This window comes from Mastacembelus armatus, chromosome 8, assembly GCF_900324485.2.
Source record: "Mastacembelus armatus chromosome 8, fMasArm1.2, whole genome shotgun sequence".
NCBI classification, from domain to species: Eukaryota; Metazoa; Chordata; class Actinopteri; order Synbranchiformes; family Mastacembelidae; genus Mastacembelus; species Mastacembelus armatus.
This window is the reverse complement of record NC_046640.1, coordinates 22,063,602-22,090,297: the sequence shown is the minus strand read 5'-3', so window position 1 is coordinate 22,090,297 and position 26,696 is coordinate 22,063,602. Positions and strand designations below refer to the sequence as shown.

The following is a 26,696-nucleotide window of genomic DNA, read 5'->3' as shown; positions in this document are numbered from 1 at the left end:
CCAGCACTGTGACATTCCCGCTAATGCTACAGCACGAGCCTGACAAATGGAGATAGCAGCGGAGGGAAGACGAGAGCAGAGGACAGAGAGTGAAGGAAAGAGCGAGGGAGGGCTGGAAACAGAGACCACTGGTGGGCAGTGAGAGAATCATGGCTCTGACAACAGCGGCCCTGACCTTGGCAGCGTGGACCGGTTCCAAATGAGCTTGGAGTTGGAAAGGTGTCAAGTGCTTTTAAGCTCTGTGGACATTTTTGAACTTCTGTGGCCTCAGTTGCAGTGGATGTGTGTTTGCAGTGTTTCTGTTTGTGTGCACGCAGATCTCTGCAGCAGCATTTTGACCCTGTGCAGGATGAGGTGCCAGCTGGATGGACAGCGTTTCTACCTGGATGTGTGTGTGTGTGTTTCCGTCTCCTTCAGACTGAGTCTATAAAGGGCAGCTGAGTGTGTGTTCATGGGGCAGCCCAGTGGGAGGCGTTAAAAAAGGCACCTGTTTGTGATGGGGCTTGATTGGAGCGAGGCCAGGATGCTCCTGCTCTGTCTCTGCTCTTCCCTCTCACCTCCCTCCATTTTTTTTTCTCTCTCTCTCAACCAACAAATGTCATTTTTTAGCTTCATTCAGTTCTTTACTATTCTGTGTTTTTCTCACATAATATTTGGCTGCACCCAGGTCCTGCTGTTCCCATCAGACCTGCTGTTTGATCCATGTGTGTCAGGGACATGGACCAGGTGTGAACCCCCTGAGCTCCTAAACTGCCACCATGCACAGACTGAACTGACATGTGAAGAACAACAACGTCATCTGTGCACAGTTTCCTCCAAAGCTGCTGGGTTCCCATATGTTCCTTCCAGTTTGGCTCCATCAGCAGCTTCTCCATAAATGTCCAACCAATGTGAAGCGTCCTGGTCTCTCCACTGCCCCCCCTCCTCCATGTTGATGTTTCCCACACTGAATGATGACGACAGGCGACATGTGCAGACGTTAAAACGACCACATGGATTCTGGTCTGACCGTTCTGATGGATAGGAATCGGATCTAGAACCACATATGCAGGTGGACCAGAGTCACTGATCTGAGGAAATCAGACTTCAGCTGTAACTGTTATTACTGTAGATACGTCTGTCTTCTTAGGTTTCTAGCCTTCTGCTCACAAACTTGCCTCAAGTGTGTAAACTATAACCTGTGTGACGTAGAGGATCCGTTCAAGGATTCAGTGATGATTTTAAAATAATTACGTTCTGTCCTGTCCACGTGTCCAGACCCAGGGACTGTGTCACTGTTCTGTCCTCTGTTTCTTTCTGTACGTCTGTTGCTGTCTCGTCATGTTGCCTCTCTCTTCTCATTAGCACGGTTTATTACACATACAGTTCCTATGTCTGAACACGCACACACACACACACACACACACACACGTGCAAACACACGCACACACACCAAATTCACACCTCCCTCCACGTTCACACTGTATGTGCACACAGCAGAGGTGCAGAGTGTGTGTGTGTGTGTGTGTGTGTGTTTCGACTGCACAGGCCCATATGGGGCGTGTTATCATTCTGCATATAGGTTCCTCGTCTACAAATCCAGTGAGTTCATCGCACTACAGTAATTACTAAGGAGTGTAATTCATGACTAATTCATTCCAGGGTTAATTTATTAAAACTGACTTATCAATTTTTCACACAACTCCTCCATTATTCACACCAGAACATGCGCTAAATCGTATCTGTGTCAGGCATTAGCATGGCAAGTGTGTGTGTGTGTGAGAAAGTAGAGGGAAAGATTGACTGAAATGTCTGATGCTGCACAAATGTGAGGGTAGTGTTACTGTAGGTTTGTTTGGAGCGCTGCCTGTCAGAGTCCAGTCGCTTTCATTCTCCAGGTGCAGACAGCTACAGCTGCTGCTGCATGAATTTTAATTCAGCCGCCGTTACAGTACGGCTGAGATACCGGTGGGTTCAACACCGGGGGGTTCATTGGTGGATGTGCGCCTCCGTCTTATCAGGGAGGGGCTTTTATAGTGTATTTGTGTCTGGGCGTGTCAAGGAAAGCAGCGAAGGTGACCGCACCCGGCCGCCCCGGGCGGAGCTGCTCAGGGCAGGTGATTTTCTGTTTGCTATTCTGCACAAGTCCCATCTAGAGACTCCAGCTGCCGAGAAGGGCCGTCACTTTTTACGGTCTCTGAAGGAAGAAAGAGTCCACCGGTCTCTGCTCTCAGCAGAGTCTGGAGCTGGTTTTTGGAAAAAGATGGGCCTCCCATTGTTGGTGAGGAAGAACCATGTGATCCAGGTCAGCGGTGTGGCTCCCTGCTGGGTTTTTAATAGTTTTTGGACAACAATGGAGGTCTACGGCTCAGACCCATAAGCTGAACCAGGTTCTGGATTCACACACATTCAATGACAGTCTCTGGGCAGAATAACAGAAAATCACAGCCTTATTTTTTACGTTGGTGTTGTGCTGGTAGTGATGAGGTGACAGAATGAAGAAACAAAGCAAACACACTCTCACTGTGATGGGGAGAAAAGGCGAGGACAGATTTGCAGCCTGGTAGTAACATGTCCCATCCCCTCTCTCTCTCTCTCTCTGTTATTTCTTCTTTCAATCCCACCTCTCTTCTCTCTTCCTCCATCTCTTTCCCACCCTCTGTGAGATTACCGTTACCATAGTAACGCAGCAGATTGGCCGGGAAGTCACAGTGGTTGTGGGTGCCATGGAAACACACATATGCTTGTGTTTCGCTCCGTTCCTGCCGTCAACAGGCAGAAAGGCGTACACGGCGCGCACAAAGGCCCCGCGTCGCGCCACGTAACAATAGCTCCCTCAGTAAAGATGAAAGGGGGCGCAGCGTCAAGTCATTTTGTAAATGGCTTATGATTTATGCAGCAGATCCTGTGCACTCTGTGACGGTGCCAAGGCTCCGCAGGACGGGGGCTGTTCGCCGGACGCACGGGGCTGCAGGAGACGCCGTGATGCCGCACGGTTCTGCTCCTCACAGCCGATTGAGAATATCAATATTTAAATCAGAAAAAAAAGAATGAAAACGCTGCGATCCGTTCCAGTTCCCGGTTCTGACGGGGTTAAAGGTAAAACGTGTTGATTTCAGCTCTGAGCTGCTGGGGCTGCAGCTCTCTCTCTCTCTCTCTCTCTCTCTGTCTCTCTCTCTCTCTGTCTCTCTCTCTCCGGAGGAAAACGGCTGCTCAGGACCAGCAGAATTCACCAGTGATGGTGTGTCTGGAAGCAGGAACCATCCTGGTATTTACAGACCCCCCACCGCACCGAACCACACACACACACACACACCTCGTTTTGTCATTTATTTATTCATCTACACACACACACACACACACATACATACATATATATATATATATATATATATATATGTATGTATGTGTGTGTGTGTGTGTCTATGGCTTTGAGGCAGTGTTTCCATGGAAACAGTCACAGAAAGAACGATGGAGAGAGTAAAGGGTGAGGGAGTGAAAGAGTTAAGAGATGCTCAGTGCGTGTGTGTGTGTGTGTGTGTGTGTGTGTGTGTGTGTGTGGGACGACAGTGAAGTGATTTCAGTTCACCTGACATAAACACACACACCAACTCCCACACACATTCACTCTAATCACTGCAGGGGAGAACTGTGCTCGGTGTGTGTGTGTGTGTGTGTGTGTGTGTGTGTGTTTAGTCTGAAGGCAGGTGAAATGAGTTCGTCTGACAGAAACAATGCAGCACACACACACACACACACACACACACACTGCTGTCGGTGTATTATATAGTACGTTTTGTTATATCTGACAGCAGAACACACAACCTGCATTGCTCATTTTGGCGCCTCCTTTCACCAACCTCCTCCTCAGAACTCGCTTTAGTTGAACACGGCGAGACTCGGTGAAAAATTGATCAGTTTGTGTTTTAGATGGTAAAATTTCAGCTTCTTCATTGATTTTTGCTTTAGTCTGAGAAGATTCGTACCAGCAGATACAATTTTTCTAAATAACTAAAATCTTTTTTTTTTTTTTAATATAAAACTTTCTTTTGAAAATTTAGAAAAAAACGCAGCTTCACTCTTAATGAACTAACTAATCAAATCATTTGTCACACCAGCCATAGGTGCACAGTGTGTTTATGATGGGATGTGCTACTGTTTCCCTCACGCTGACCCTGAAGTTAAAGAGGCCTCTCATGATCTGCACCAGCAGCAGATGAATTTGAATCGTCTCCGTAGAAAACACTGACACCCTGTCGGCTGCAGCCTGTGCTCTGTGATGGCACATCCAGTCACATGACGTGGGGCTGCACGCCAGCATCTCACCTCTGGAGCGAAGTAGCTGTTGGTGATATTTCTCTGTTAAGGGCCACAGCAGAAATCTGCCACGGCGTCAGGGGCCAAACACACGAGGTCTTGCATTTTTAACTTCAACTGTAATCTTTAAAAACAGCAGCATGTTCCATGTCTGTCCAAATTAAGCGCAGGAGTACCTAAGAATTTCAAATTAAAAGTCCCAGACTTCATTACAGAGAGGAAACGGTTTATGAAATGTTGTAATACTTTTCTTAAAGTTAAAAAAGTGTCAACGTGCTGTTTTATGGGGACTATGTAGAGTTCCAGAAGCTAAGCCTCATATTTCATGGACTGGTATGAGAGTAGTGCCCATCTAATCATGAAGCTGTCAGACATATTGCTGGAAATGTCCCATCAGTGAGGTCGAACACCCTGAACCTGTATGGGATGACTGTTAAAAGCTGGATTTTCAAACCGTCACCTGCTGTTCTGCTCCGGCGCCTGTCTGCAGCTGATGTCTGTGGAAAACCTGTTAGACATTAGCTGATGGCTGTTTGTCTGAAAAGATAAATGCTTAAAATAATAATAAGCATAATGTTCAGGAAACTGAGTCGCTGAACAAGAAAAGATGCAGAAATAAAGAGCAAATAAAAGGTTTTCTTCAGCGTGTGATGTACGCCTCGACGTGTCTCTGTCTCTGCGTGACTCTGTTCGTCGTCTCCCCGCACAGGTACCTGATGAATGTGACATTTGAGGGGCGGAATCTGTCGTTCAGTGAGGACGGATACCAGATGCACCCCAAGCTGGTCATCATCCTGCTCAACAAGGAGAGACAGTGGGAAAGGGTGAGATGTGAGAGAGTGTCCATATGCGGCTGTGAGTGTGCATCTGTATTTATGTCGCTGGTTAAAACGCATAAAAACGGCCATAAAACGTTCATGCTTCGCCTTTATGTTCCAGTGAAAATCCAATTGTCTCCTGCCGTTCCCAGTAAAATCATGTGTAAACTGTTAAAAGGTGAATAACAGCCTGGAAGCAGTTTGCTGCAGCACCTGATTGCTCCATGAATATCTGTCTGTGTCTTTTATCTGCATCTCTTTATCATCTGGTTTTCACTTTTGAAGCATTTTTAAGCCTCCAGCTTTTACACCGTATGTGCTCCCCAGGACAGATATCATCAGTTTGGGAAGGTGCCTTTGAGTAATAAACTGCAGCGCAGACACCAGAGGTGATGTAGTAAGAACGGGACAGAGGTTCACCGCTGCTAATTTAGTAAAAGCTTGGAGAAATCTTTCATACCCTCCTTCATTTATGTTTCACACATGGCTCTGAGACGTCATGTCAGAGTAAGTCATGCTGATTTGAATTCAGCCAAAACAAAACAAAGCGGCCTCATTATCAAAGAAGTTGCATATGCAGGGATGTACAGCACGGTCCTTGGTGGATCTCTGCAAACACAAGCTGTGACTTATTAAAGAGACCTGTGGCTGCAAAATGGCTCAAATCAAACAGGCTGAGCTGAACTTTGACCCTGACTCAGGTCCAGTGTGTGATAGTTTATGCACAAAAGTGTCCCTCCCCCCAGCTTTTAGACTGGAGGTGCTACATGTTTGTTTAATGAATAAAAACCAAACTTCAAACTTTCTGTGCACAGGTTTAAAAAGTCAGTCGGTGGGGCAGGTGGGGCAGGTGGGGCAGGTGGGGCAGGTGGGGCAGGTGGGGCAGCAATCCTGAGGTACAAACCGAACCGTCACCTCTAAAGTCACCAGTCTGTTTCTGTTGTATCTGTGTCCTGCAGACTCTCCCTGATCTTTATTCGCTGTTTTTCTCTCTTTTCCGCTGCCTCTCTAATCTATATTCTGTCCTCTGATCAGAGAACAAGGTGAATCGCCCCCCCCCCGTCTCTCTCTCTCTCTTTCTCCCCTTGCAGCCTTGCACCACCCTTCCCTTTCCCCCTCCCTCCTGCTCCCTCACTCATGTTTAATTCTTTGCTTGACTTCCAGCTGAGCCACGTTTCTTGGATCCTAATGAGTCCCGGCTCCTACAACCATCCTTCCACTGCACCTTTTCAAGTGGTGTGAAGTCTCTGTAGTGTCCAGTCCCAGTTCGCTCCCCCCGGGCTGTTTTTAACCCCTTTCTCTCCTCTTCCTCCCTCCGTCTCTGTCGCTCTCTGTTGCTTACTCACTGTTTTTGTGCAGAGAGAAGAAGGCAGCGTTGTGCTCAGCTCGTCCAGTCCCGCCAGCCTCGCCAAGTTTGTGTTTCCTGGTGTGCAGTGTGTGTCCGTGTGTACATTTACATATTTAATGAGTACAAACCTGGGTTTACTGGCACCACAGCTCCCCGTCCTCCCCTGTCTCCCATTATAATGTGTCCAATTAGCTGATGATGCATGTCCATCTCCGCCCACGTCTTTGCCTCCATCAAAGCAGCCAACCAGGTCCTTATAGAGTAAAGGGCGCAGGCGGGTTCTCCAGGTACGGTTTCATGTGACCAGCATCAGGGGGAAATTGACTAATTGATGATGCTTATTCAGTGGAGTAGAGCCACAGTGGCTGGAGGGCCCTTCAGACGTACAGCTGGACCCTTCTCTGCAGAAGAGCCAGCATTTTGCATCTGAATAAGCTCCATCTCCATCTTTAACTCTTTCACTGCGTCTTTAGTTTGGTCTCTCTGAAGTCGACCGTGTCTCATCTCGCTCTTTCTCTTCAATTAATGTCTCGCTCTTTCTCTCCCCAGACTCTGCTCTTGATCTGAATTCTGCTCTTTCCGCCGTTTGTGTTTTGTCCTTCACGTTAACCTTGTTCTCCTCCTCCTCTCCTCTCCTCTCCTCAGTTATTTTTATTGACAGATGGCCAAAGCACAATTAAACCTAGAACAGAGAAGCTGAGGCAATATTGAAATGAGATGTGTTTGCATGACGAGAGCACAGACTGTGTCAGCTGTAATTCACTTCATGTGCAGTTTTCTCACCCCTTCATCCCTCTCACATGTTGTGCTGCTGTGGGTTAAGTTTTTTTCAAAGGATGAAACTGACACTTTGCTCCTGAATCTACACTCAGTAGCTCAGTAAAAAGCCAGGCTGACTGTGTTTTGTTTGCTGTGTGTCTTCGTAGGTGGGTAAATGGGAGAACGGCTCCCTGTCCATGAAATACCACGTGTGGCCTCGCTACGAACTTTATGGGGGGGCAGCGACCAGGGAGGACGACCACCTGTCCATCGTGACACTGGAGGAGGCTCCGTTCGTCATTGTGGAAGATGTGGATCCGCTTAGTGGGACCTGTATGAGGAACACTGTACCCTGCCGGAAGCAGATCAAAACAGTGTGAGTCTCAAAGCTCAGACGTACTAAACTGTTGTCTGAGTCTTGGCAGTAACGAATCAGGATTCATGACAAGACAAAAACCTCATTTCTGACCAAGTGGAAATGAAAAGAAAATTTTAAAAAAAAGAAAGTAGTTTTGCTTGTGAACGATGCAAATGTCTCACGGCAGCTGTTCGTTCACACATCATCAGGCTGAGAGCGACAGAAACACCCGATCACAATTACAGGTTGAGACAAAAGCACATATTTGATTGAATAATTCTCTCTGCATCTGTGCAGCAATCAGACGAAGGACTCTGGGATCTACATCAAGCGCTGCTGTAAAGGCTTCTGCATCGACATCTTGAAAAAGATCGCCAAGTCGGTCAAGTTCACCTACGACCTTTACCTGGTCACTAACGGCAAACACGGCAAGAAGGTCAACGGAACGTGGAACGGCATGGTGGGAGAGGTGAGGAGGTCACAGCCGTCCTGATTGTATCTGTGCAGTCCAGTCAGCACCTGAGTGTAATGTTTGTGTCACAAACACACCTGCTGGGAGCCCAGTTCAGCCGCCAGACTTCACAGGTCACCCAGTAAAAAGCCTCTTTGTGCCTGTCGTGTGTGTGTGTGTGTGTGTGTGTGTGTGTGTGTGTGTTATACAACAGTCCCATCTGGAATTAGAGAGCACATGAGGACTGCAGCTAATTCACACTCATCTCATCATTTCTGATGCGACCGCTGTTGCTGCTCTGTCTTCTTCTCTCCTCTGAGATGTGCAGATTATAAAACAGACTTTGGTAGAAACAACAGTCACAGTAAAACAACAGTTTGACTAATTGCGTCCACGTTTCTCTCACTTGTCTTTCCCTCGTGTCTTGAGTCCGTCCCATGTGAGACACAAAGACAGAGGAGCTGGGAAACGTGTTTCAGGAGACGTGAGGGGGCAGAGGACGTTTTTATTCTGAGGCTACGACAAATAAAAAAATAGAATCATTTATGTTTATTCTACTGTGCTGGTGCTAATTCATTGTCATTTTCAGCTGACGCTTTTATCTTTGCCCTTCTCATAATTCGTCATACAGACTTTTCTAACTTTTGGAAACATTCAGCTCATTTCTTTTTTAGCCTCATTAATAATTTGTGCAGTGTAATATTTGAACCAGCTGTGTTAATTTGCGTGTTACAATTTGACATGAAATAATTTTGTGTAGAGGTTTTTCTAGTGTAAAAACATTGATTTGCATTTGATTCCTGTGTTTTCCTCCTAGTACACACAGTTAGTGATGGGTCATATGTGCTCGTCACCATGGAGACACCGTGATTCTGGTTTTTGGATCAGAGTTTATCACATGAGGAACATTGGAAATGGTCGAAGGCGACACACACACACACACACACACACACACACACACACACACTGTGTGTTCACCCTAATGGTGCTGTATGCAGCTTCCATTAGCAGCTGAATAAAAGGGTTAAATTCCTTTTTGGGAGTTTGTTTGTAGACAGTGAATTATGGGCTTTCATTTCCGGGTCAACGCTGGTGTCAGACGGGCTCAGCAGCTCGCCCAAGGCTGTGCACAGTCCGGTCGGCTGCAGCGACTCACTTTGGGCTTTAAACATCGTCTGTTCGACATTGGTCCCAAGGTAAAGTCACTGTCGGTTCTCATATTTCAACCCGTTAGACTGAGCCGCACTTGTGCCCACTGACTTTAGTTATTTGTTAATAAAAGGAACGAGAAACAGATCGATAGTTACCCCGAGGGTCAGAAGTTGAAAACACACACACTGTCCCTCTTTGTGTGTGTGCTGAAGTTTCAGTAACCTTCACAAGTCACAGACGAGTATATATATATATATATGTGTGTGTGTGTGTGTGTCCATTTCCCCACATTAAAACTTTCCCTGTGCAGTTCATATTAAAGTGACCCATTTAAAGTATTACATAAAGCCATTTACGTCTCTGTGCCAGTCAGCCAGTGTCTTTAACGTGCTCACCTGTAATGAACGCCATCATCTTGACTAAAAGCACCGTCTCCTCCTTACCTGCACAGATGGATGGTCATTAGGGGGCGGGTGCGGACCGTTCGTCCGCCTCCGTGTCACACACATGCAGGCAAAGGGACGATGTGCATGAACAGTCACAGAATTAAGAGAGTCCACGCGTGAACGCAGCCACATCCAGGCTGTTTCGTACGTGCACAGAGGACGAGTTCATTTCACGCACACATGCACACATCTGCTGTATCTGCTGTTTCTAACAAAGCCAACCTGTGTCCTTCTCCAGCTGGAGCCCAGCCAGAGCCACAGTATATCACACACACACTTAATGGACAGAGATCTTGACTGATACCGACGCACACAGCAGGACGTGCCGGCTCACTGCTGGACGCTCACCGGGATCACCGAGGGCCTTCACACAATCTGCCACTGTTCAGAAAGACAAAAGATTAAAAAGCCAAAAAAAAAAAAGAAAAGAAAATCAATGAACGCTCTGAGGAGACCTACGGTTTGTCCTAACTCGATTCTGGCAGTCAGTGTCAGATTTCATGGGCCGCATTGACTTGTGCTGCCCCTAATTCTCCTAATCTAAAATATTAGAAGCAATACACTTGATTACATGAGTTTGGCCTTGCTAGCAGAGTCACACAAAGAGACACACACACACACACACACACACACCAGACACGTACACACAAGCGCAGATCCTCGCTCACTCATTCTCAATAACACCCACACGGGTCACTTTCATAACACGGAGAGAACAAGTCGTAGGAGGGAGATGGAGAGAGGAAGTGAGTACGCTGCTGGATGGACTCGCTCTCCTCCCCGGGGAGATGTTCGCACATACACACACACACACACACACACACACACACACACACACATATATATCCATACTTACAGGCTGAAAGAGCAAACAAAACTGAAAAGTTACAAATGCACACTTAGAAACACACACACACACACACACACACACACACACACGGAGCAGCGGACACTTTGAAAACTGCAGATTATGTGCAGAGTAGATGTGTGATGTTCTCCCGGCCTGTAAAGGTCCACTTCACAAGTGGCGAACAAAGGTTCACTCCTTTCTCTTTCCCTTTATGACTCACTAGTATCCACACACACACACACACACACACACACACAAACACATCCTGCAGCTTTGACTCACACAGTTACACACACACCTTATTAACTCAGTGAGACAGTCCTGTCCCACTTTACCCCCGTGCTGCAGGGCTGCAAACTTTGGGGCTAAATATACCTGAGCAGAGGTACCGAAGGGAGGGGGCAGGTAGTGGAGCAGAGGCACTGGGGCGGTTATTTCAAGCAGCCATGACCCACTGTGGTGTAACCCACTTTGGTCCCGCCCTCCTTCTGTCCCCTGGTGAACATCACGAGCGTCCACTCCGAGAGTGTGTCTCTACCTTTACATTTCTGTCTTTGTCTCTAATGTTCTCGTGGGTTCCTTCGTCTTCTCCGCGTCTTTCGTGTGTCCACTTTCCCCCCGACCTGTTCCGTCTGCTCTTATGTCAGATTAGATTTGCAGCTTTTCCTAAAATACCCTTTGACGGCTAACAGACAGAGTGCCTGTGTCTCCTGCATGCTTTGTCCACGTTAGTCCTCCTTACTCAGCTTGTTGCTGAGCATCACTGGGGTTGGTGGAAGAACCTGTGTTGTCGTCTTCTACGGTGGATCCTCTGGGTGTGATTGTTAAACATCAGACTAACGTGATGAGTCTGCACAGAAGCTAATGCTCTTTAATTACAAGGGCTGACGCTAAAACCTAATATTTACTCCTGATGTAGCACAGCTATGAAATCATTTCTGCCACCAGACTCATTCCCATTTATTCATTCAACCAGTAAAATACACAACTTAGTACATTAACAAGTACAAATTTGAGGTATTTGTACTTGCATTTCTGCAGCTTTACGCTCCACTACACTTCAAAGGCAGATGTTGTACTGATCCTGTAGAACATGATGTTCTGCTGCAGATGAAGTTACTCACAGTTAATAAAGTACTTCAATCTTAAACAACTACTGCAGTAAAGTTCAACATGTACATGAATGCAGCAGGAATATTCATCCAGAAACATTAGATATAGTAGTAAAACACTGACAGGGACTTGTAGTGGAGTATTCTCACAGTACTACTGGTGTTACTGCAGTAAAGGGCCTGAGTACTTCCTCCACCACTGGAAATATGAACATAGACCCAGAAATGTTCAAGCAGCGTTGTAAAGACGTTAATCTTTGTCAGTTACCTCCTGTTGAACTGATGCCTGTGACAAACTGTTTCTAGTTTTTATTCTCAAGTGTAGTTTGATTTTGTTTTTGTTGCTGCAGCACCATTAGGGGCAGCACCATTAGGGGCAGCACCATTAGGGGCAGCACCATTAGGGGCAGCACCATTAGGGGCAGCACCCTTAGGGGCAGCACCCTTAGGGGCAGCACCCCTAGGGGGACGTTTTAGGACGGAGCTTTTGCTTTAACGTGCGCTGCCTTTTGTTTCCTGTCAGAGCTTCAGTGGTGACGGATGGTGTTTCTGTTTTCCGCCTCTCGTCTAGGTGGTGGTAAAAAACGCCCACATGGCCGTCGGCTCCCTGACCATCAACGAGGAGAGGTCGGAGGTCATCGACTTCTCCGTCCCCTTCATCGAGACGGGCATCAGCGTCATGGTCTCCCGTAGCAATGGCACGGTTTCACCCTCGGCCTTTTTAGGTGAGGCGACTGAGAGATGGTGGAAGGAGGAGCTTCACATTTTTATCAACAATGTACTGTAACCATGGAGGACTGCTGTAATCGCGTGTATTAGCCACGCCCAGTTTTACCTGTAATCTTTTATTGTGACGTGCAAAACATCCTCACCTGATAGTTTGATGCGGCTGACGTCATGTAGTTTGATGAGATGAGAGGATGGAGAAGGATCTTTCTCAGGTCGCTTTAGGCTGACGTGCATTTTTCCACCTTTAAAAGTTGAACTGAAAGTGATTCAGTGGAGGCTCAAAGCGACGAGAGCACGTTTCAGTGCAGCTGTGCCATGAGGAGGTGTGCTGGATAATGTGGCTAACTGTTTATTCATTCTCTCTCTCTCTTTTTGCTCCCTGCCTCTTTGCCCTCTTACATTTCCCACTCCTACTCTGTTTCTGACTATCCTTCCTTTTCTCAATCTGCCGCGCTACATTTGCATATTTCTCTTGCCCTCTTCCTCTCTACCGCCCTCGCTCTTTCTCCTGATGTCCCTCGTCTCCTCATCTCATCTTCTTCTTCTTCTTCTTTACTTCCTTCCCTCCTCTTCTCCTTATCTGCCCGTCCACTCTGGATCCCTCCTGTCTCCTTCCATGTCTCCTTCCACGTCTCCTTCCCTGCTCCTCCCTCTCTCCAGAGCCCTTCAGTGCGGATGTGTGGGTGATGATGTTCGTGATGCTGCTGCTGGTGTCAGCAGTGGCTGTGTTTGTGTTCGAGTACTTCAGCCCTGTGGGCTACAACCGCTGTCTGGCTGACGGCAGAGGTGAGAGGCCTCAGCTCCACACACACACACACACACACACACACACACACAGATGTAGATGTAAATAAATGCAGACTCTTTCAGTGTTTTAGCCGCGCTGCCTCACTCATCTCTCATTCTCTCTGCTCAGAACAGATGGGGGGGCACGCTCAGGAGAATTATACCTTTGCAACATGTGCCTAATGTACTGTTTAGCATTGGAAGTTAGACCGTCGCAGCTCTATCGCCTGAAAATGAGCAATTTACCGCAGTGAATCAGTTTTATATGAAATGTTATGCTAACTAGCTGAATCACATTTACCTACGCTACAACACAGTGCACACACGCTTCATCTGCACCGAGCGTTTTGGTTCATCAGATCATGAGCCTGGTTAAATATGTGTATTTGTACTGTGAACTCCACTGAAAAAGTACTCCAGTACACATACAAGTTTACTTCTTAACAAAATACAAATGTTAGAGCTCAAGTTTTCATTTCAGCACAGAGTGACCTCTGTGACCTACATGTTGTTTGATTTTTACATCTGAGCATCACTGTATAATTTTCATTTTGTAGCTGCTTGAGGTGCAGCCAGAAAAAGTCTTCATGGACTGAATCTTTACTTTTTTGTGAAATAGATAATCAGAATATTTTATTTTATGTTCTGTATCAGATCTGAATGTTTTTTTTAAAACATTTTCAGTTTCGAAAATGTTCCAGGTTTCATTTTCTCTGAAAAGCATTTTGGAAACTATCACATGAAAGTCCTGGATTATTAGTCCTGGTGAAGAATGAAAAAATAAGTCTAATTTCACAAATTTCCACATTAGACGAGACATGAAAGCACAAAGTCCTTTCATTTGTGTGAGTGAAGCCTGATGTCTGCAGAGAGCAGGGCAGCAGGTGATTCAGTCCTTCAGAGAAAGAGCAGTCGATGAGTAATGTCTCCATCGGTCGTCTGCTGCAAACGAGCGAGAAACAGGTACAGAAGCATCGCAGGTTCCTGCTTCCTGTCTCTGAGAGCACCACTGTGAACACACACACACACACACACACACACACACACACACACACACACACTAACCAGCAGCCGTCCTCACCGACCCAGTGACTTCAGTCTGCTCCTCCTCCTCCTCCTCCTCCTAACGCTGCTCCCTGTTTGCTTCAGCTTCAACAAACCACCACTGCTGCTTCACATCTGCAGTCTTTTCCGTGTTTCTATCACATGTCAGCTCTGACAGCAGGGGCTAGTTTTCATGTTAGATCTCCTCAGTCAAAAAAGAGAAGAACCAAAAAAAAAAACAAAAAAAATCAATGTCTTCCCACATCTTTGTCTCTGAAGTGGCTATATATAGACACTGGCTTTCTTTTCTCATCCTTCATCATGTTGTGGAGAAGATGTACTCCTCCCTAAAGCGCTGTTCTCTTCTGTGTGCCGCCTTGTTTTATCTGCTCGTAGCGCTGTGGGAGCTTGGGATCATGAAGAGTGCAGATCGAAGTTTGGACTCAAAGGATTCGACGCTCTAATGTCTGAATGGCTGGACTGTAAAGTCTTTGCCCGATTCATTTAACCAACTTTTCTTGTGAACTTCACAAAGACGATATTTGGCAAAATCCAGTCGGTCTGTCCACGAACAACAGCCTCCTACAACAATACACACCCACATGCTGGAACACTCTGTCACTCACTCACACACACCCACACAAACATTATGAACCAACTGCTAAAGGAACCGGCCTACTGTCAGCTCGTGAACCAAACCAGCACAGTTACACAAAGAGAAAAATACTGTCAGTTCACAATCCAACAAAATCCAGTCTGATCATCCAACTCTATTGATCCCTGGTGGGAAATTCCCAAGATACCCAGCAGTATGGAAAGTACTTCAAATTAGAAGTACATAAGGTAGTTAACGTCAGCTACCCAGCGGTATATAAAGTACTTCAAATTAGAAGTATATAAGGTAGTTAACGTCAGCTACCCAGCGGTATATAAAGTACTTCAAATTAGAAGTATATAAGGTAGTTAACGTCAGCTACCCAGCGGTATATAAAGTACTTCAAATTAGAAGTATATAAGGTAGTTAACGTCAGCTACCCAGCGGTATGTAAAGTACTTCAAATTAGAAGTATATAAGGTAGTTAACGTCAGCTACCCAGCGGTACATAAAGTACTTCAAATTAGAAGTATATAAGGTAGTTAACGTCAGCTACCCAGCGGTATATAAAGTACTTGAAATTAGAAGTATATAAGGTAGTTAACGTCAGCTACCCAGCGGTATATAAAGTACTTGAAATTAGAAGTATATAAGGTAGTTAACGTCAGCTACCCAGCGGTACATAAAGTACTTCAAATTAGAAGTATATAAGGTAGTTAACGTCAGCTACCCAGCGGTATATAAAGTACTTCAAATTAGAAGTATATAAGGTAGTTAACGTCAGCTACCCAGCGGTATATAAAGTACTTCAAATTAGAATTATATGAGGTAGTTAACGTCAGCTACCCAGCGGTACATAAAGTACTTCAAATTAGAAGTATATAAGGTAGTTAACGTCAGCTACCCAGTGGTATATAAAGTACTTCAAATTAGAAGTACATAAGGTAGTTAACGTCAGCTACCCAGCGGTATATAAAGTACTTCAAATTAGAAGTATATAAGGTAGTTAACGTCAGCTACCCAGCGGTATATAAAGTACTTCAAATTAGAAGTATATAAGGTAGTTAACGTCAGCTACCCAGCGGTATATAAAGTACTTCAACTTAGAAGTATATGAGGTAGTTAACGTCAGCTACCCAGCGGTATATAAAGTACTTCAAATTAGAAGTATATAAGGTAGTTAACGTCAGCTACCCAGCGGTACATAAAGTACTTCAAATTAGAAGTATATAAGGTAGTTAACGTCAGCTACCCAGCGGTATATAAAGTACTTCAAATTAGAAGTATATAAGGTAGTTAACGTCAGCTACCCAGCAGTATATAAAGTACTTCAAATTAGAAGTATATGAGGTAGTTAACGTCAGCTACCCAGCAGTATATAAAGTACTTCAAATTAGAAGTATATAAGGTAGTTAACGTCAGCTACCCAGCGGTACATAAAGTACTTCAAATTAGAAGTATATAAGGTAGTTAACGTCAGCTACCCAGCGGTATATAAAGTACTTCAAATTAGAAGTATATAAGGTAGTTAACGTCAGCTACCCAGCGGTATATAAAGTACTTCAAATTAGAAGTACATAAGGTAGTTAACCCTATAGTGGACTGTGTTTGTTCCAGAGCCCCATGGTCCGTCCTTCACCATCGGCAAAGCCATCTGGCTGCTCTGGGGTCTGGTCTTCAACAACTCTGTGCCGGTGCAGAACCCAAAAGGCACCACCAGTAAGATCATGGTGTCAGTGTGGGCCTTCTTTGCTGTCATCTTCCTGGCCTCTTACACTGCCAACCTGGCTGCCTTCATGATCCAGGAGGAATATGTGGACCAGGTCACTGGTCTCTCGGACAAAAAGGTAAGATGGAAGGTTTCTGTTTGACTATGAGTCTCTCTCTCTCTCCTGATCTGAGCTGTTTTACATTCCTCCCCCTCAACTCCTCTGTCCGTGTTTAGTTCCAGAGTCCCAACGACTTCTCGCCTCCGTTTCGGTTCGGCACCGTCCCCAACGGGAGCACGGAGAGGAACATCAGGAACAACTATCCAGAAATGCACTCGTACATGACAAAGTTCCATCAGAGAAACGTCAACGAGGCCCTGCAGAGTCTCAAGGCCGGGTGAGGATCCCCCCACCCCCACCCCATTATCAACTCTAAAACCACAAGTCAATTCAAAGGGTCACATTTATGCCTGAACAGTTTCTGACTTATTTACTTTAGTTTAATGAACTAAACAGTAACATTTCAGCGTTGCCTTAAAGAGTCTGGTGTTTCTGCAGTGATACCTTCACTCCCCCTCTTTGCTCCAGCCTTTGGCAAACCAAGTGCACGTCCAAGACACTTATCAGCAGCTTAGTGCTGTTTAGCAGGTTAATTGGACTGTGGTCGCTGTGATGCCTGACTCCTAAATGCTAATTAATTGTGACCCCTCTCTCTCTCTCTCTCTCTCTCTCTCTCTCTCTCTCTCTCTCTCTCTCTCTCTCTCTCTCTCTCTCTCTCTCTCTCTCTCTCCTCTCTTCACTCTTTTCATCAGCAAACTAGACGCTTTCATTTACGACGCGGCCGTGCTGAACTACATGGCCGGCAGGGACGAGGGCTGCAAGCTGGTGACCATCGGCAGCGGCTACATCTTTGCCACCACGGGCTACGGCATCGCCATCCAGAAGGAGTCTCTGTGGAAGAGGCACGTGGACCTGGCCATCCTGCAGCTTTTTGGAGATGGTGAGACACCACGGTGCTCTGTTCACGGGGCCTGCACAGTTTAACGCACTCAGGGAGCAGAGACCGGGGTGATGGGCCGTTTATTTAATTAGTCGAAGATGCACCGCGTTGTCGCTGAGATAATATCGTACTTCACCGGGGGAAGGAAGCGGAACATAACCTGTGACTGACAGCCTGGCGGCAAACATTAGAGGACGGGCTCGGGTTATTTCAGCCGTGATCTGATTTTAATGACTCTGGGCGCCGTTCGTGTCATTTGAGTTCAGCGCTGGAGTCTGAGAGGGCGTCACTAAAACGAAATCTGATGGGGTGAGAAATACAAGGAGTCAGACGAGTTCTCAGCAAGTCGACGGGAGACAGAAGCTCGTTTACTCAGGAGGACCCGTCTGGTCAGAATGTGCCTTTGGAAACACTGGGCGAAGCTCGAAACACAAACACAGGCACTTGAATTGTTGACGGCTTATTAGTTTCTTATGTTTGTTAGTGTAAAATACAATATTTGCCAGAATAACTCACGCATGAAAAGGTTTCTCTGCACATTTATATTTTGGATTTCACCCACTCCCATCTGTGGAGTAAGAACTGGCAGAGCGAGGACACAATCACTGTTTTCATAAGGAGCTTGTGTGTTTAATTAGCTTCACACACCAAGAGTAGAGTAACCTCAGGCCCATACACTTCAGGTACAGAGAGAAAAGGTTAGACGGGGCTGCTAGAAATAGAAGAAGTAGAAGTTACGACTTAGCCCGACTTTATGATCACGTTCACCTTTTATGGTCCAAGATCTCCAGGGCCTGGTCTTTGAAACACCCTTCGTTTCTGTCTCATCTGGCTGGAGCATTAATGAGGCTCAGGGCCAGCGAGGAAAGAAATGACACGACCTGCACAAAAATCACAAACAACAAATCAAGACGTCACAGACGAGACAGTCTGAGTTCCACTGTCCTTGCTCACGTCCTGTAATGGACGTTTGGCGTGTCTGTGCATGTCTGTAGGTTTGTGTCTGTTATTTGGGTCCAGCGTGTTGTGAGCATCCTGAACCAAGGGGCCCTCTGGGTCCACTATAGTGCGTCCTAGTTAGGGGTGCCAGCATAGCTCCTGGTGTATTTCAGCACTGTGTGTGTGTGTGTGTGTGTGTGTGTGTGTGTGTGTGTGTGTGTGTGAGAGAGAGATAAAGAAAGAGCAGCTTAGAGATTCTGACGATTTATGACACAGGTTTATTTTTATCAGCCTACATACAGTTCAGTGGTGTGTGTGTGTGTGTTATTCCTGATTTATTGGTTATAAAATCCAAACTGATAACGTCCACATGTTCAATCTGTATTTAAGGCTGATTCGTGTGTGATGCTGCTCGTACAGACACCAAACAGATTTCAATGTCACTTTGCCACGCCTCGCCGTCCACTCCCCTCCTGGTGGCCTAGAAAGCGGCCAGCCTCACGTGGAGGGCCCAGAGGCCTGGTAGGAAGGCTCCAAGAGAGTCTGGGTGGTTTGACTCAGGCCTGATAAGAAGAAGAAGAAGAAAGTGGATTTTTGATTGGGGGTTTTCTTATTAGCTGTCAGACAGTTTTAAAGTCATTCAGTTGCGTTTAATGACCCTTTGCTCTCGAAGGTGACGCGGCAGTGACGAGATTATTTGAAAATGCACTTGTTGAACTTCATCCTCTGACTTTTGTCTGAATCCAAATCCTGATTTTAGTTACTGAACAACCTCAGTCCAACGTCAGCCGAATCAACCCCAGCGCCATAAAAACAAAAGGAGCAGCTGAAGTGTTTAATGAATGGAGAGATAACACCTGTAGCACCGAAGAACATCTGCATGGAGAGCTCACGTGGGAACTCATAACTCATTCACAGTAGCCTTCAGTAAAACATCAGTAACACACACCGCCAGCTGTCACATGGGCAACAGAAGCTGCCTGAACAATCCTACGTTTTTTTATTTCCCACCAACCGGCAGCGTTTTTATTTGCTAAATAGAAATAAATGACATAAACATAAAAGTGTAGCTGCAGTCCGTTTGTTAGCAGATGTGACTGGAGGCCGGTCGCCGCTCCGGTGACGTCGTGAGGCGGCAGCAGCTGAACGTGTGATTAATTAGACGACGCCTGATAGAGAACAGCTCGTGATGGAACAGAAGGTGACCCACACAGAGACCAGAGGCTCAGGGACCAGCTTCAAACACGAGGACTGTCGCACAGCCACCCCCCCAACACACACACACACACACACACACACACACACACACAGGCTGTATACATACAAACCATAGACACACTTACTTAAGCCGATGTGATGATCATGTGACTGATTGCAGATGTGTGCTGGAAAATTCAGATTTCTCTTCTAACACCCCCGACCCTCCTTTCCTCCCCACAATTTCTCCTCCTCTCTACTTCTGTTGCATCACTTTCTCATTTCTCAACATCCATCCTGTTGTTACATCATATCCATCACTACTGCACTCCACACTTTTTATCTCAACACTGTTACGATTTCTACAAACACGTCTTCATCGTGCTCCATCCTCGCTCTCCTTTTCCTTTTCATCTGTTTGTCTCCCTCTGTCCTCGCCCTCGTTCAACTTTCTTCTTCCTGTTACTGCGTCAACTCTTTCTCCTGCCCTCTCATCCATCTCTCCTGGCCCTTCTTCTTCCTCCGTCATACCATCGGTCTCCTCCTCCGTTCTCTCCATCTCCCCCTCCCTGTTGGTGCGTCGTCCCCGTCCAGGTGAGATGGAGGAGCTGGAGTCCCTCTGGCTGACGGGGATCTGCCACCACGAGAAGAACGAGGTGATGTCCAGCCAGCTGGACGTGGACAACATGGCCGGAGTCTTCTACATGCTCGGCGCCGCCATGGCTCTGTCGCTCATCACCTTCATCTGCGAACACTGGTTCTACTGGCAGCTGCGCTTCTGCTTCATGGGCGTCTGCTCCGGCCAGCCCGGCTTCGTCTTCTCCATCAGCAGGGTGAGGAACAAAGTAGACGTTGTGTTGATATCCAAAATGATCGTGATGTCCAAAGCAATAATAACATCCGTCTGTACGTGCAGCACCACAAAGCTCAGAAAGGCCCGCAGTTGGAGATGTTCTCCACTGAGTCATGTTGATTGGCTCACACAGCTTCTACTTTCTCATAAATATCCTTATTGACAGATCCAGATTGCCAATAAAAACAGAGCCAGCACAGTGGAGCCGACACATTTCACACCACGCTCGTGTTCCCAGGCATTAACATCCAGCATAAGCCCGGTAGCATCACACTTTACTACCTGCCGCACTTTCCGAATGCTGCCGCGCCACCTCCCAGAACAGCCAAGGTGAAAGCCTGTTTGTAGTTGCATGTTTTTGCTTTACCACCTGAGGAGAAGTGCTTTCCACAGTGGAAACACAGTATTTGGATTTTTTTAAAAGTGTAAATAGCTTCGATTAGCAGAAGAAGAAATCCAGTCTTTGGAAATGTGCGTACACTGAGATGAGTGAGAAGACATCCTGATCAGAAACGTCTCAAACAGGCGGGGGGGTATAAAACATCTAAATGGGTTATAATTCTTCAATTTGCCTCCCCCTGAGTAAAGTCACTTACATTACTTGTTTATTCGTCCCTGCTGCCTATGAAATGAAAGCGTCTTGCTCTTTAAAGCTCTAGACACGCTGCTCTTGTCCCTCCATGACCAAACTCAACCAGCAGACTCAGAACGGACATACGAGCTGTAACCTCTGGTGTCGGTGCTCAGGCCTGTTGTGCATGAGGTAAATATTTACAAAACGTTGAGCCAAAATCAATATTTCACTCAACAAAAATCAGCCGCACAACTGGAGCGGGTAGATTACTGGATCCCAGGGGAACAAAGTCACCCTCGGGGTATTTGATTTGCATTGCAATTGTTTTGACATGGCTCTGGCGTAATTCAGCGTGTGGCTCTGAAGGTGAACCTCTGCAGGCTGAACCACGTGGCTGATTTACGGCACAGAGCCACACTCTCTCTCTCTCCCTCCGTTTGAGATGCTGCTGTGGTGTCAGGGCAGCTGGTGCCCAGAGAGCAGCACCGCATCTCCCCCCCTCTGCTCCGACGCTCTGACGCTTTTATATAGTGTTATGTTGTTAAAGTGTCGCTTTGTTTGTGTCGTCTGTGCCTGTTTGTATAGAAAAACCAGTTGCTAAACTGTCCTGACTTCTCATTTCCAAAGACCAGCTGTGTGCTGTTGGTTTTCATTATTCCATCATTATAGTCTGGATGGGCCCTGAGTCCGAGAGTGATTATGACCTCTGTCTTTGCTTCAGTGTGACAATATAAATGAACACCGTGTGTCCACCAGTGCAGCCAGATGATTCACTGTGATAAAATATGCAGGGGAATATTCACTGGGAGGGTCCATTTGCATCGTGAAACAGCATCAGTGGAAATGAGCGTTTATTGTCTTTGCACAGTCCTCGGCCTCGAGTGTTTTCTCTCCGGCCTCGGCCGTTTCTTCCTGTTCCTTTTTCCTTCTTGCCCTGCCACTCAGATTGATTCCGCTTTTTTAATTTCACAGCTTAATCCAATAAACTTTATTGTTATTGCTGCAATTAACATTTAAGCTTGGCAGTGTAAAAAATGAGACATCTGTCACGGCCGGCGTGAGTCACGTGGCTTCGGTCACGCTCGGTTAGCGTTCCCTCCCTCGGAGGAACCCGGGGGGCTTTGGCGCTCCCCTGGATACCTGCTCCTCCTGGTCCCACCTGCAACACTGAAACCAATTAATTACAGTGATTTAAGAAGCCCCCAATGACTTTAGAGCAATAAACGTATTAGAGGCTTAGAAGCCCGTGTGCAGTGATGAATTATTAGCTGCTGCTTGTACAGTAGACGCTCTACATGCGAACCTACAAACTGCAGGGGGGCAGCTGGTTATGTGTTGATTTCCTGCCCAGCTCCACCAGTGTAATCACTTATAGATTTTGCTGCGATCCCTTGGCGGATTGAAGTTTCTTAGGAGCCCTCAGGCCACAGTTATTACTGTTCACACATCCTGCCCAAATAATCAGCTACTGTAGCACCGGGCCGGCAGCAATCTGCCAACTGTTACATTATGTGGGCATGTGGAGAAGACAAGCTCTTCTGTTGAATACAAAGCAGCAATTGCATGTCCAAGAATCGACGCACTACGGTGTTAACTTGTTGTTTGTGGTCCCGGTTGTTGCTGCGTGTGTGCACCACAGAGAAAGAGCTTCGAAAACAAGCGTTTATCATTTCTTACCGCCCAGAAAGGTCCAAACCTAACGGGCCCAGATCATCCTGAGATCAGGCTGGATGCTTCTGCTAAACTCAGCCCAAGATGTCATGGGAGGGAGGTTCAGTGGCAGACTCAGCAGCAGGTGGGGTGGAATCAGGACAATAAAGAAGAAAAACAAAGGCGATAAAGTGATGACAAATTATATAAACAGGCAGATGGAAAAAAGCAACACAGATGAAACTGAGAAGGACCAGATAAACATTGAAAGATGGTTCTAAGTGAATAAAAAACACTGAAATATCACAGGTGGGCGTATTAATTTGTCCCGCACTTCAAGATTTCCTTCCAAATCCCGTCTTTCTTGAAAACTGTTGAGTCACTTCGTATTTATGTTAACCTCTCTTGGTTTTAGCCACTGTCAAGCTTTACATACTTGGCTGTTAACAGACTGTGAAATTGAAAGAAATCCATAAAACCCGAATGAGGAGTCTTTGTTTGCTGCAGTGCAGACACTGTCCATGACGCTAATGATCTGCCAGAAACCAGGTGAGGGAGAGGAGAGCTGGGGGTCAGCGGGTCGCGTTGTGGCAGGAGGGAGGTCAGCTGATCTCTGAGCTTTACCTGTGGACAGGTGTCCTCCCGCAGAGAGCCAGAAATCACCGTTTGCAATTGATCTGGTTCTTTAGGCCCCATGTGTCGCGCCTGGTGAGTTTTGTATCTTACATGAGTGAATGCAAATGGAGCAGTTTATCTTTCAGCCGCTCAGCGAGCGTCTCCTCGGCTTTGGCCTTTCTCTTCCCGTTGTGTTGTGGCCACTGGGGGGGGTAGCGGAGCTGAGGTGTTTAATAACTGCCTGAGGATGTTGTTCAGCTGAATTCAAATCACATTGATTAGACGTATCAACCAGGGAGACTCTGAGGTTTTTACAGCCGCTTTGCTTTTATCAATCATCTGCCTTCCGGCTCCTGGATCATCCTCTGAATCGTCGTACTGGACTGCTCTTCATCTGAATAACACACCACATGTTACTGTCCATAAATGACCTGTCTGCTTTTGCTTTTAGTCAGCTGTGTACTGCTTTGTTTTTTAACTTAGGATTCAGTATTAGTGAATGATAATAGTTAAATAGTGTCTTTAACGCTGCCTCCTGCCTGTGTTTCCCCTCACAGGGCATCTACAGTTGCATCCACGGGGTCCAGATTGAGGAGAAGAGCAGCTCGGCGTTGAACTCCCCGTCAGCCACCATGAACAACACCCATTCCAACATTATGCGGCTCTTGCGCACGGCCAAGAACATGGCCTCCCTGTCGGGCGTGAACGGCTCACCACACAGCGCCCTGGACTTCATCCGTCGGGAGTCCTCTGTTTACGACATCTCGGAGCACCGGCGCAGCTTGGCGGGCCACTCTGACTGCAAGGCGCCTTACCTTCCAGAAGACAACATGTTCAGCGACTACATCAGTGAGGTGGAGAGGACGTTTGGCAACCTCCACCTGAAGGACAGTAATCTGTACCAGGACCACTACATGCACCACCACGGCTCAACACTAGGGCTCAGTGGACCACCTACCAACAGGCCCCACAGTCTGGGCAGTGCCAGTTCGCTAGAGGGCGGGATGTTCGACTGTGACAGCCTGGGTGGAGGAGTGGCGCCTATTTTTACCACCCAGCCCTGCTCAGCACTGACCCACAGGAACATGAGTAAGTTTGACCTGCTGTCTGGACAGACTCCTCCCTCAGGCCAGAGCTTCAAGGGAGGCCTACCAGACCTGTATGGGAAGTTCTCCTTCAAGGGAGGTGCCTCCAGTTCCACCTACATCCCTGGACATAGCTACTGCGGAGGGAGAGGAGAGGATGATGGAAATATACGTTCAGATGTCTCGGACATTTCCACACACACGGTAACTTATGGAAACCTGGAGGGTAACGCCAAGAAGCGCAAACAGTACCGTGACAGCCTGAAAAAGAGGCCGGCCTCTGCCAAGTCCAGACGGGAGCTGGACGAGATTGAGCTGGGCTACAGGAGGAAGCCCTACCACATCAGCCACCACCACTACCACGGCCACCGCTCTGCCTCCCCGCCTCTTCTGCCGTCTGAACGCAAGAGAGCAGGGCCAGGTGGAGGAGGAAACAACGATGGGAACTCTTATCTCTTCAGAGAAAAGGAGAGCGTTAGGGATTTTTATTTGGACCAGTTTCGACCCAAGGAGGGGGTCCCTCAGTGGGAGCACGTGGACCTGACAGAGGGCCCTGGGAGTAGAGAGGGGGGAGTTGGGGCCTGCACCTCCTTAGTTCCCGTGGATGATTTTCTTAAAAGCAAACCCAAAAAATCAGATTCAAAGAGTGTGGGAGGATCTGGGCTGGCAGGGGGAGAGTGGGAGTGCAGAAACTGTCGGCCTAGTGGGGGACTTGGGGGCAAGCAGATGTCCATACATGGAGGTGTGGGTGGTGGCGGGTATGGTTGTGGCTCTTCGGGCGGCGGAGGAAACAGCCGCCCCAGCTCTGCAACCTGCATGCGCTGTGATGGCTGTAATAAGACGGGAAACCTGTACGACATCAGCGAGGACAACAACCACCTCTTGGAACAGATGGGGGGAGGGAAAAGTGTGGGAGGAGGGGGCGGTATGGGCGCAGGCCCTCAATCTCAGGCCCAGCAGCGGAGGAAGGGCGGAGGGTTCGGTAAGCCACTTAGGAGGCAGCACTCGTACGACACGTTTGTCGACCTTCAGAAAGAGGAGTCGGCCGGGGTGGGAAGTTTGATGGGGGGTCTGGGAGGAGGTGGAGGGATGAGTGGTGCAGGTATGGGAGGGATGCTGCCCCCACCCAGGAGTGTTAGCTTGAAGGAGAAAGAACGCTACATGGAGGGCAGCAGCCCCTTCGCACACATATTTGAGCGTCACGGGGGCTCGGAGAGAGATAGAGACAGGGACCCACTGTTTTATGGGGGCGAGGGCCTGAAAGGATCCGGCTCACCATTCGGCCTGTTCAGGGGCGGAGAGGGCCTCCACCGCCGCTCCGTTGGAGAAAGAGACATGAGAGACAGGGATAGGTCTCTAATGGAGGGAGGGGGCGGGGGAGGGTTCTCTTTATCCAAATCTCTATACCCCGATCGGGTAAACCAAAACCCCTTCATCCCCACCTTTGGCGATGACCAGTGTCTGATGCACGGAGCCAAACAGTATTACATGAAAAAGCAGCAGCAGCAGCAGCAGCAGCAGCAGCAGCAACAACAGCAGCAGCAGCAAAACACTCGCAATGACTTCAGGGGTCAGATGAGCACGACGTCGTACCTGCCAGCGTCTGCCACGTCCGGGGTGATGTCCAACGTGGCCCCCCGGTTCCCAAAAGAGCTCAGCCTGGGTGGAATGAACCACCACGGCTCCATGTTGGGGGTCGGGCCCCCTCGTCCCTTCAACGGAAGCAATGGCCATGTGTACGAGAAACTCTCCAGCATTGAGTCTGATGTGTGAGAGATGGAGGATGGGTAGAGTTTGGACGTCAGGGACGGTTTTAAAGGGTTTTAAAGAGACAGCAAGATGAGAGAGGACTGAGGTAGAAAATTAAGGTGAAGGGAAAAAAATTGAAAATCTAGTTTATACTTCTTGCAGGAGAATCTGGGTAAAAAAATCAGGACCCCCTGAGGAGGAGTGGGATGTTAACCCTCTCTCAGAACCGGCCAAAGCTACTCTACTTTTGTGTCCATGCACAGTTGACTAACATTCCCCTCAACCTCACAGATGCACTCGACTCGTCCATCGTGTCCTCCGCCAGTGAGGCAGAAGTCGATGTACTTGGTTGTTACAGCTCATCTTAGTTCGATGCTGGAAGTGTTGGACGTCTGAGAGCTCCCGCTGAGCGCCGACGAGGAAGGGACTGCGAGAGAGGAGCGAACTGCCCATCTGCCCCTGTGTCACCGCAGAACGGAGGCGTCGTCACGTTCTAGCGGGGCCGGCTTCTCTCCATCCCCCCTTCGGTCTCTCAGCCCCCTTACTCCTCCTCCTCACTCCTGACGCCTGAATGGCCCGTT

General features: G+C 47.5%; 1 protein-coding gene across 1 annotated transcript in view; it reads left to right on the top strand.

Annotated features, from left to right (window-relative positions):
• Positions 1-26,139, top strand: part of grin2ba (glutamate receptor, ionotropic, N-methyl D-aspartate 2B, genome duplicate a) — a 65,299-nt gene extending 39,160 nt beyond the window's left edge. Inside the window, exons 5-15 of the mRNA XM_026325227.1 lie at positions 5,006-5,120; positions 7,389-7,597; positions 7,877-8,048; positions 12,162-12,315; positions 12,980-13,105; positions 16,362-16,591; positions 16,690-16,850; positions 17,266-17,453; positions 20,184-20,422; positions 23,839-24,777; positions 25,732-26,139. Of these exons, the coding sequence (XP_026181012.1) occupies positions 5,006-5,120; positions 7,389-7,597; positions 7,877-8,048; positions 12,162-12,315; positions 12,980-13,105; positions 16,362-16,591; positions 16,690-16,850; positions 17,266-17,453; positions 20,184-20,422; positions 23,839-24,777; positions 25,732-26,139 (2,941 nt within the window). The remainder of the gene's footprint in view (positions 1-5,005; positions 5,121-7,388; positions 7,598-7,876; positions 8,049-12,161; positions 12,316-12,979; positions 13,106-16,361; positions 16,592-16,689; positions 16,851-17,265; positions 17,454-20,183; positions 20,423-23,838; positions 24,778-25,731) is intronic.
• The last annotated feature ends 557 nt before the right edge of the window (positions 26,140-26,696 follow it).